Source organism: Acipenser ruthenus, chromosome 11 (assembly GCF_902713425.1).
Source record: "Acipenser ruthenus chromosome 11, fAciRut3.2 maternal haplotype, whole genome shotgun sequence".
Taxonomy (NCBI): domain Eukaryota; kingdom Metazoa; phylum Chordata; class Actinopteri; order Acipenseriformes; family Acipenseridae; genus Acipenser; species Acipenser ruthenus.
This window is the reverse complement of record NC_081199.1, coordinates 13,085,559-13,097,877: the sequence shown is the minus strand read 5'-3', so window position 1 is coordinate 13,097,877 and position 12,319 is coordinate 13,085,559. Positions and strand designations below refer to the sequence as shown.

Sequence of the window (12,319 nt, the reverse complement as noted above, 5' to 3'; positions counted from 1 at the left end):
GTTCAGTAAGGAAGGCCAGTATCTGGGCGTTAATGATACTGCAGAACACCTTCCCCAGGTTACTGCTCACACAGATGCCTCAGTAATCATTGGGCTCTAATTTGTCTTCACTTTTGTGAGTTTATTTTTTAAGTTGTGTTTTTTTCTGTTTGTTTTCCTGAGTTTTGAATTTGTCGCTGTTGTTTCAAATATGTAATTTATATAATTTATGGCTGAATTTATTCCATCTCTGTTGATTTGAAATGTTTTGGTTCGAAAGCTGTTTAGCATACTTTCTATTTGTGCACTATACATTGTTTTACTGTATTTCTCAGCACTGCTGTGTGTTCATTTATAGGCTGGTTTGAGGTTGTATAATTTGGTGGGGGTGGGGGGTGGGTTCAGATTGGAAATGTTTTGATCAGTTCTTTTTAGTTACAGGACTGTTTGACAATGGTCTGATAGATGAGTCTGTTGCCAGACTATAAATGAATTAATAGACTCTTTGTAAATGTCTGTAATGGCGTAGTCTATCACACTTTTGCCCAGGGCTGAACTGTATGTGTATCTGCCCAGATAATCCACCTGATCCTGCCGTTAATAATGTACAGACCCAGGCCTTTACAGAGATGTATCACCTGTTTCCCACTCTTGTTTACTACACATACCTGTTACTCTATGTAGTGATGGGTGTGTGGTACAAAGGGATCTGTCCAGTGATGGATGTGTGGTACAAAGGGATCTGTCCAGTGATTGGTGTGTGGTACAAAGGGATCTGTCCAGTGATGGGTGTGTGGTACAAAGGGATCTGTCCAGTGATTGGTGTGTGGTACAAAGGGATCTGTCCAATCATGTGGCTGTAGTCAATCTCTCTGCCAGTCCTAGTGTTGAGATCTCCACACAGCAGCAGAGTGCCCCTAGTCTGGAAGTGGGCAATCTCCGATTGAAGGTTTTGAAAGCACAGATGGTGGAGTCAGTTGGTGGCATGTAATCTGCACACAGATATGTGTCTGATTGGGATTGGAAGATTTAATTTTTAATTTTGAGCCATACATGTGTCTCCCCTCTTTTTATGGGGGCGAGATCTGAGTCTGAGATCCCCTTTGTACCACACAGTGATGCCCCCTGAGTCTCTGCCCCGTTTGGTTTGGGCATTCTTTAGGGAGGGCAAGATTAACTCTTGTAGCCTGCGGGACAGTGGGTACACACATCTGCACGGGTCCAGCTTTCATGGAGTACAATTATATCCAGATCGTTGTATTTATAAAATCTGGAGTTTTTGTTTTACATCCCAAATGTGGATATTTCTCTCTCTCTCTCTCTCTCTCTCTCTCTCTCTCTCTCTCTCTCTCTCTCTCTCTCTCTCTCTCTCTCTCTCTCTCTCTCTCTGTTTTATTTTAAATTAATTTGCCTTGTATGCGGTATTCCTTAACATTAACCCCCAAGCATAACATCCTTCATTTTAACAGTAAATGAAGTTATTTATTTATTTATTTATTTTAAATCTCAGGTCTGCCTTCTTGCTCTCGAAAGCCTATATTAAAAGTATTGGAAACATTGCTTAGGATAATGAAAACCAATATATTTATTATGTTTGGAATATTAAATATGTAGACCTACTAACCAAATAACTCTAATGATGTGCACCTTTTTATTTAATTAAGAAGGATCTACACGTTTGTTAATGTAATTATTACATTTGCTGCATGTTTAGGTCTCGTGACACAAACGTGCATTACGGGTTGCATTACGTTGTTGCCTGTGTGTTGCCATGATTGTCTCTCATGTGACCACTGCAAACTGCAAGGCAACACGCACGCAACATATGTGTTCCTCTTGTTGCAGTGTATAAGTTGCCCGTGTGACCGGGCCTTTTGGTTTCTATTGGAGATGATGGAAGGCATTGGAGATTCAGAGCACCCAACCTTGACTTTATGAACAAGTTTGTTTCATGGCACAACAGCGCCACCTCCTGGTAAAATATGTCAGTTTGTGAAGAGCAGCTTGTGTTTCAGTGTCAGGTAGTTTTTGTACAGTGCTGGATGGGTTTCTGTCACTGTGGGGCGCAGGGCGCAGTAGTACACGGCTGCGTCAGTCACTTCAGTGTCTATCAGTTTTAGAAACATGTGTTTATTGACTTGATCAATCTCTCCTGAGATTCGGTGTTCTTCCTCGTTTGCTTTAGATCCACCACCCGTTTCAAAGCTCATCAGCAGGTACTCCAAAGCCTGTCCGGGGTACTGCCGGTACCATTGCAAATTGCTTACACCACCCGTGTAGTTGCACTGGAGGGTCACATTATCTCCTTGTTTAACATTTTCCACACCGGATATTGGAGTAATTGTGTTTCCAAAACTTCCTTCTGCAGAAAAAATAAAAAAAGAAAGTCTAAACTATCATCTTCAATGTAGGTATCTGTCAACACTGCAGATCTACAGATTAATCTTGTTACTAAATAACTGTACCTCTTTTTTTAAGATAAGACGTTGACACTTTTAACAAGTTATTTTGGAGATCGTTTACTGTGTAAAGTCCATTAGTGCTGTAAACTGTAAATAACACAACTGAAATAATAATAAAAAATATAAAGTACCTTCATTTAATTCCTCATTGACTCGCTTGGTCATCAGACTTACCTAATAGAAGTGTACAGAGCAGTAAAGTGATCAGCGCCATTCTCACCCGTGACCAGAGGATCTGTGACAGCCCTCCCCAATGCGCGAGGATAGGAAGCGCTCTGTGGACACAGTGCTCTCAGTTGTGTATGTCACATTGTGTGCAGTAATGTCTGGCAGAGAAAGAAGCAAAAACACGTGGATTTATACCAGCAGCTGCCGATGTGGTTTTAAAAGGTGTTTGTTTTTTTTGGTTTTGTTTTGTTTTTTATACCTGTCTATCTGTGTATGTCTGTCTGGTTTGCCAGAAAAAAAGGAAACTGATTCTGAAACGATCCTATGAAACAATCTTACGAGATGCTTGATAGTTTGTTTCAGTTGTAAAAGATTGGGGGGACAGTTCTGTCAGTGAGCTCATAATACTTTTGTCATGAACGAATACTTTAAATTAAATATTTTTGTTGTTTTTTAAGAAATTGTGTATTTTTTTTTTTTTTATTGAAAAGTGGTTCAAGTTTACTAAATGCTTGTCCTTAATCTTTTATATGGAATGATGGTATCCTAAGTGTAGGGTGCCAATACTGCGACTGTAGTTAAACAGCGCCACCCGGTGACCGCAGCTTGCAAAGCTTCTTTTTAACAAGTTAAAATCCATCAAGACAGTAATCCGACTCTTTTCTAGGGAAGTGAGACCAGAGCTGCGGTATTGAAAATTGCTGTCACTTTTGGATAAAATCCAATTGTTTTCAAACACGTGTTAATAAAGATTATTGAGTTGTTTTGCAGGCGAGAATGCTCATAAACGTCCATTTCTATGTCGCATTTTATGCACCAGTATAGCCATTGTATGAATACAATGCCAGTATGTGTTAGCTTTTATTTTTGCCCTAATATAAAATGGTCTGCACTTTTGTTCAATCACTGCACTTCCAGCTCTCTGTGAATGTAGTGTTTGTTATGTGTGGATTTGGAAGAATGTTATTAAGATGTTCATGGTAGTCTTTTTTTTCTAATTTAACGATCACCAGTTATTGTCTCGTTGTAGTGTATGTTCTCAATGTTACACGGGCCACAGTTAGAAAACGATTGTACTGTCGTGTCGGTTAGACGTCTTGATTGTGTTTGATTGGTAGATGAAATTACCAGCGTGCATTCTGTTTATAGAAAAGCATCAATTCACTGAAGTTGAAAGAAAGACGACAGTATATAGTTCAAAAACATGAACTCTATAAAATGGGTCTTACACGCGTTTATAGTAATCAAAATAATGTATAATAAATATAGGGTCTATAGTAATTAAATATATATATATATAGGAATCTAGTAGCCACAACAACTATTATTATTAATGGGTCCCCTATACAAGCTGTCTTGGCTATTGTTACTGATAAAGGCATCAGCCGATATGTCTGCTTCACTATTAACAGGGCCGTAGCCAGTCATGAAAAATCACCACAAACCGCAGCCCTATAAATAACATTAATAATTGCGATGATTAATTATGTGTTTGCATTATAAGAGCACTGCTTAAAATACAGAGCAATTCATTTTATTCCACCCCTTCATTCTGTACGTTAATAACGTTATTCGCTGGAGTAGATAGACGATAGAAGTTAATCGGTTCGTTTCAGTTTTTAATTAAAATAGAGTCGGTATCGCTTTATTCTGCAATGACAGTAAAGATTCTGAAGAGCCCAGAGATATCAGCGGGACTTGGGAATTAATGTGCGCACACAACCAGGGAAGAAATGCGCTTTTATTTGCGTGTGCCTCATAGCGGTGTACGGCCTTGCCATTAATACTATTTAAAGTGATTGAATTGGTCTGTTTGTAAGTTATAGTCGTGGTCGATACAGGGAATATATATATATATATATATATATATATATATATATATATATATATATATATATATATATATATATATATTACAAAAAGAAGTATAGATGTCGGGGTTTCGTCCGTTTTTACTTGATCTCCCCTGTTCTATATAACTGAATTTGCTTTAAAGAATATTTTGAAATCGGGTAATTACTACTCCCTTGTTCTATAGGGTTTATTCATCTTTTCTATTGAAGGCTCGCTGTGGAAACATGGTAGCAGGCTATGTGAAGTTGGCAGGATGTTTTTGTATGATGCTGTGTGTAGATTCTCACACTGTGGGGTTCAGCGCACAGAGGAACATCGAAGAGTCTGAAAGCAGCACTCGGGTTATCTGCAGATCGAATGTCTTCTTGTCCTTATCATGCTTCACTGAAATTCGATTTCTGAAACTTGCTGGAACACTTGTAGTATCTATGTTTTCATAATATAGGATTTGGGGAGCTCGGTTGTGATTTTGAATGTACCAGAACAGATTTGGGAACGTAGCGTCTTTATAAGAACAGGGTATAGTCGTATTTCCTTCTTCTTTTACTATTAGAACTGAAGACTGGTTCACCGACTGCCCCTGAGATGTTTCTAAATGAAAACACAAAAAAATAATTAATAATACAAATACGTGTTTATGAAGCAGTGAATAGTGTATCTGAATCAATCATAATACCCGTTGAGACACAGAGAAGCAGGGCTGTGTATAGAACTCGGTGCATCATTGCATTCTCCATGCTCCACTCGTGTCTGATGAACCCCTCTCTAGATAACGGGTGCGAATGAAAGAGCTCGTTTCTAAACCTGTGTTTTACTTTGCTCAATGACACACCCCTTTCCAAGTTAGCATATGTACAGCAGTTAACATATTTCTTTTAGACTTGGCCATACAAATACAATGTGCCTACATTGTGTAGTTTGTACGGTTTGCCCGTCTTTGGCATACAGATTTATTTTGTATCTTAAATAACTGTTGCATTACCTTGTGTCTAACCCTGAGCGAACTTTAAGTCTGAGATGAGCAATGCGGGAAGACAGTCGCGAGCCACCTGTGGTGCTGAAATGTGACGAGACTGTTCATCTCAATGCTTTGTGTGTGTTTAAAATAGTCGCTGGATTCTAATAGTTTTTTTTTTTTTTTTTTTTTTAATATTACTACATTAAGTGTTTTATGGATTAATTAACTGTAGAGCAAAAAAAAACAATTTTGCAAGGGGAAACATATAAGACTACAGCTATGAAGTTTGCAATTAACAATTTGCTTCAGAAAGTGGAATGAAATCTGCTGCGTAATTTTACTTTAACATGTTGAATTACATACCACTCTACAGTTTTCCATATAACCTATTTAACAAAAAACTGACAAAAATTGAAAAATGTGACATTTCGAAATCTAACATGAAATACTGTACTACTACTATGGCATCTGGTACACTTGCGATATAATTGTGTAGTTTCTTTGATCACATGATGTTAAATAAAATATCTAAATTACGTTAATGTAGATTGTTTTTTAAAGTGTGTCTCGATCCTCAAATTCCAGATGATGCAAAACTTTTGGTCATAATTGTAATGTTGAGCTCAAATTGAATACAATTAATACAGTTACTTATCCATTGTTATTAATTATCATAATTGAAAAGCAGTGATAATAATTAGTAATAGTTTATAATTAATTGTATTCCGTTTGAGCTCAATATTTTTTCCTATCAGCTTCCCAACACGTTTGTCTAAATAAATGATGATATTCTGTATTAAGATTTGTTAATATAAATATAGGAGCAAAATACCTTCACATATTAAAAAACAAAACACGAGCAGATAGTAAATCTTTATCTTCACTGTGCGTGCAGGACGGGTGTGGTTGTATCGCTCTGAGAGTTGTGAATCTGGCTGTGTACAAGTCTATCGCAACACATGAGAGTTGCATGACTGAAATGTCAACACAAGTAGGCTCCTCCTCCTTCTGATGCTCTGCTCTCATCCACTGATAAAAACCTTAAAAGACACTTTGCATTTGCTTTCAATGGCTTTTACCCTCACTTCCTATCCAGTTATCAGTTAACACGTGTTCATACAATTAAAAGAGACACTTGAATAAGCCATCTTTACAGAGCACAGAATAAAGCAATCTGGTCTTTTCAGCTCAGTAGGAAGCTGGTGTTCAGAAGTGCATGACCTACTTAGCAATGCATGCATTCACTGGTGCAGAATTACATGAGATTGTGCTGAATGGAATACACAGTGCTGTACTACAGTGCCACCTGGTGGTCACAGCTGCAGAATGTATTTGACTCGCTCTCCCGGGTCCTGACGGTACCACTACAGGTATAGGGTGTTGGAAGCTGAATGGGTAAAATCACAGTGTAACCAACTGGTCTTCTTGTGCATGCAATGCAGCAGGCCATTGTAAAACAGAGTCTTGATCTTCAAAACTGGAACCTGTGGAACAGGAACAAGAGGTGATTTTAGGCTACAAAACAAAAACGTGCGGTCAGAATTATTATTTTGTAAACTGATATTCTAAAAAGATGCCTACAATGTAGCACTACAGCGAGATATTGTACCTATAATTCCAAGAACTGTGCACAGAAGAAATACAGACGTGCTCACATTAGTTGGTACCCTTACAACTCATTGAAATAATGCTTCATTCCTCCTGAAAAGTGATGAAATTAAAAGCTATTTTATCATGTATACTTGCATGCCAGAAGCTGTGAAAAGAGATGAATTATTGCTTATTCTACAAAGATATTCTAAAATGGCCAGGACACATTTGTTGGTACCCCTTAGAAAAGATAATAAATAACTGGATTATAGTGATATTTCAAACTAATTAGTTTCTTTAATTAGTATCACACATGTCTCCAATCTTGTAATCAGTCATTCAGCCTATTTAAATGGAGAAAAGTAGTCACTGTGCTGTTTGGTATCATTGTGTGCACCACACTGAACATGGACTAGAGAAAGCAAAGGAGAGAGTTGTCTGAGGAGATCAGAAAGAAAATAATAGACAAGCATGGTAAAGGTAAAGGCTACAAGACCATCTCCAAGCAGCTTGATGTTCCTGTGACAACAGTTGCAAATATTATTAAGAAGTTTAAGGTCCATGGAACTGTCGCCAACCTCCCTGGGCGCGGCCGCAAGAGGAAAATCGACCCCAGATTGAACAGAAGGATAGTGCGAATGTTAGAAAAAGAACCAAGGATAACTGCCAAAGAGATACAAGCTGAACTCCAAGGTGAAGGTACGTCAGTTTTTGATCGCACCATCCGTCACTTTTTGAGTGAAAGTGGGCTCCATGGAAGAAGACCCAGGAGGACTCCACTTTTGAAAGAAAAACATAAAAAAGCCAGACTGCAATTTGCTAAAATGCATATTGACAAGCCACAATGCTTCTGGGAGAATGTCCTTTGGACAGATGAGTCAAAACTAGAGCTTTTTGGCAAGTCACATCAGCTTTATGTTCACAGACGAAAAAATGAAGCTTTCAAAGAAAAGAACACCATACCTACAGTGAAACATGGAGGAGGCTCGGTTATGTTTTGGGGCTGCTTTGCTGCGCCTGGCACAGGGTGCCTTGAATCTGTGCAGGGCACAATGAAATCTCAAGACTATCAAGGCATTCTGGAGCGAAACGTACTGCCCAGTGTCAGAAAGCTCTGTCTCAGTCGCAGGTCATGGGTCCTCCAACAGGATAATGACCCAAAACACACAGCTAAAAGCACCCATGAATGGATAAGAACAAAACATTGGACTATTCTGAAGTGGCCTTCTATGAGTCCTGATCTGAATCCTATCGAACATCTATGGAAAGAGCTGAAACGTGCAGTCTGGAGAAGGCACCCATCAAACCTGAGACAGCTGGAGCAGTTTGCTCAGGAAGAGTGGGCCAAACTACCTGTTAACAGGTGTAGAACTCTCATTGAGAGCTACAGAAAACGTTTGATTGCAGTGATTGCCTCTAAATGTTGTGCAACAAAATATTAGGTTAGCGGTCCCATCATTTTTGTCCATGCCATTTTCATTTGTTTTATTATTTACAATATTATGTTGAATAAAAAATCAAAAGCAAAGTCTGATTTCTATTAAATATGGAATAAACAATGGTGGATGCCAATTACTTTTGTCAGTTTCAGGTTATTTCAGAGAAAATTGTGCATTCTTCGTTTTTTATGGAGGGGTACCAACAAATTTGAGCATGTCTGTAGGTCCATGTCTGCAGGCACTCTGCAGTATTGAATTAGTGCAGTGATGGATATCGATGAGGGGTCTGTGTATTCGTCTGATTAAACCTGTTATTCTAACTGAGATACTGAGTGCACTGCATGTGTATGCTGTCTCATCTCCTTTTGCTGGGCTGACCTGATTTAACTGAAATGAGTGTACTGTACCGCCACCTACTGGCTGAAAATAAGACTACATGTGCTAATAAGTTCAATTCCAGAGCATTTGGTTAAAAGTTTGAGTCGCCAGTTTATTATGATCTCAATATCTCAGGTTCTACTCTAGACGAGTCCGTTCTATATAGAGGGGCTGGTCGTGTGAACAAGGCTACAGATGGATCTGCTCAGCACAGCGATGTATTTTTTAATAATATGTACTCTGTAGAATAGGATAATCCATGTTGGTACATAATAATAATAATAATAATAATAATAATAATAATAATAATAATAATAATAATAATAATAACTCAGTTATTCACTCTACAGAACTATAAACTCTGAGCAGTTAATAATAAGAAGGTTTATTCATTCCCCTGTTTCTTTAAGTTTGGTTCTGGTGTTGTATTATTCAGCTGCACCGTAAGCCTGACATTACATGTTGCAATGGCTGTGTTTGCTCTTACACAGTAATATACAGTACAATATTTTGAATTATGAGGCCGTCACATAGTCTTATCCACTAGAGGGCAGTATAGACATTTGACAAACAGTTCACCTTTAATTAAAGTAACCATAAATAAAATCTGTGATTCATAGCAAACAAAAATTAACTTGAGGGATCACTCAGAGACTGATTGGTGTGCAGTATATATTCAGGAGATTCCCCAGGGCTTTGTTTATACCAGAATAGATAAAGGCTGCTGTTTGTTGTATTATATTGACAGGTTAATGTTGTTTCATTTCCTTCAGAAGTTAATATCTCAGCTGGAGACTGTGCCACTGAACCTCCAAGACTTCTCTCTGAAATACAGTTCAATAAATCCATGTTATAGATATAGAATATGTGTGTGTTCCTATATGAATAATGTGAGTATTTGATTTGAACCCAAGCCCTGCATACACACCTATCAGAATCAGCAGGAGAGCTGTAGTGAGAACACTGCGCTGCTGATTTCCTCGCCCCATGCTCGGTTCCTGTGTGAGTGCAGAATGAGGAGAGCTCAAGAACTGCAGTGTGGGAAGATGAGACAGAAGCTGCACACGTGACCAATGATGCAGGTGAGAACTATTCCACACTGGAGTGTTCACTGGAGACATGATGACATGAGTGATGTGTACTTGAAGCAGCTGCAGTGTGAAGCAGGAATACTTTACAATCCATGTGGAAACATTGTGGATTCAACCTTAAGATCTAAACAATATGTTGCATCAATGTACTGTACCCCTGACAATATCTATAGTATCTAATTATACATTCTGAATGTCATCTTCAAATAACTTCATTGATATGATTATTTCTGTATTATTATTTATTTCCTAGCAGACGCCCTTATCCAGAGTGACTTACAATTGTTACAAGATATCACATTAATTTTTACATACAATTACCCATTTATACATTTGGGTTTTTACTGGAGCAATCTAGGTAAAGTACCTTGCTCAAGGGAACAGCAGCAGTGTCCCCCACCTGGGATTGAACCCACGACCCTCCAGTCAAGAGTCCAGAGCCCTAACCACTATTCCACACTGCTGCCCCTGATATGATATGATATGATATGATATGATATGACATGATATGATATGATATGATATGTAACTTCAGTACATAATGATTTTGAAACATAAAAAATGATGTCCTTATATTTGGAGCATCATTTAGAAGTGTATTAATAAGGCTGCATTTTATTAAAACAAATATAAGAACATAAGAACATAAGAAAGTTTACAAATGAGAGGAGGCCATTCAGCCCATCTTGCTCGTTTGGTTTTTAGTAGCTTACTGATCCCAGAATATCATCAAGCAGCATCTTGAAGGATCCCAGGGTGTCAGCTTCAACAACATTACTGGGGAGTTGGTTCCAGACCCTCACAATTCTCTGTGTAAAAAAGTGCCTCCTATTTTCTGTTCTGAATGCCCCTTTATCTAATCTCCATTTGTGACCCCTGGTCCTTGTTTCTTTTTTCAGTTCAAAAAAGACCCCTGGGTCAACATTGTCTATACATTTTAGGATTTTGAATGCTTGAATCAGATCACCGCGTAGTCTTCTTTGTTCAAGACTGAATAGATTAAATTCTTTTAGCCTGTCTGCATACGACATGCCTTTTAAACCCAGGATAATTCTGGTTGCTCTTCTTTGCACTCTTTCTAGAGCAGCAATATCCTTTTTGTAACGAGGTGACCAGAACTGAACACAATATTCTAGGTGAGGTCTTACTAATGCATTGTAAAGTTTTAACATTACTTCCCTTGATTTAAATTCAACACTTCTCACAATATATCCGAGCATCTTGTTGGCCTTTTTTATAGCTTCCCCACATTGTCTAGATGAAGACATTTCTGAGTCAACATAAACTCCTAGGTCTTTTTCATAGATTCCTTCTTTAATTTCAATATCTCCCATATGATATTTATAATGCACATTTTTATTGCCTGCGTGCAGTACTTTGCACTTTTCTCTATTAAATGTCGTTTGCCATGTGTCTGCCCAGTTTTGAATGCTGTCTAGATCATTTTGAATGACCTTTGCTGCAGCAACAGTGTTTGCCACTCCTCCTATTTTTGTGTCGTCTGCAAATTTAACAAGTTTGCTTACTATACCAGAATCTAATACTGATCCCTGTGGTACACCACTGGTTACCTCCCTCCATTTTGAGGTTTCTCCTCTAATCAGTACTTTCTGTTTTCTACATGTTAACCACTCCCCCTAATCCATGTGCAAGCATTTCCATGAATCCCTACTGAGTTCACTTTGAGAATTAATCTTTTATGTGGGACTTTGTCAAAAGCTTTCTGGAAATCTAAATAAACCATGTTGTATGTTTTGCAATTATCCATTATCGATGTTGCATCCTCAAAAAAAATCAAGCACGTTACTTAGACATGATCTCCCTTTCGTAAAACCATGCTGAATGTCTCCCAGGATATTGTTACCATATAGGTAATTTTCCATTTTGGATCTTATTATAGTTTCCATAAGTTTACATATAATAGAAGTCAGGCTTATTGGTCTGTAGTTACCTGGTTCGGTTTTGTATCCCTTTTTGTGGATTTTACGTTTTTACGTTTGCAATTTTCCAGTCTGTCGGTACAACCCCTGTGTCAAGAGACTGTTGCATGATCTTGGTTAGCGGTTTGTAAATAACTTCTTTGATTTCTTTGAGTACTATTGGGAGGATCTCATTTGGCCCTGGGGATTTGTTTATTTTAAGAGCTCCTAGTCCCGTTAACACTTCTGTCTCTGTTATGCTAAAGGTATTTAAAACTGGATAGGAACAGGTCGACATGTGGGGCATGTTGTCTGTGTTCTCCTTTGTAAAAACCGGTGAAAAGTAATAATTTAATATGTTTGCTTGAGGCAGGATAGCCGCAAAGGGAAGACTCTGAGACAGAAAATGCAGAGAAACCAAAAATATTTTAATTAACAAAAACACAAATAAAAAGGCACAAGGGCCAAACAAAAGCTTTAA

General features: G+C 38.1%; 1 gene segment (V, D, J or C); it reads right to left on the bottom strand.

Annotated features, from left to right (window-relative positions):
• Positions 1–1,826: 1,826 nt before the first annotated feature.
• Positions 1,827–2,723, bottom strand: LOC131739423 (T cell receptor alpha variable 25-like). The segment is given in 2 exon segments: positions 1,827–2,341; positions 2,616–2,723. Coding segments are annotated over 2 exon segments (417 nt in total).
• Between the last annotated feature and the right edge of the window lie 9,596 nt (positions 2,724–12,319).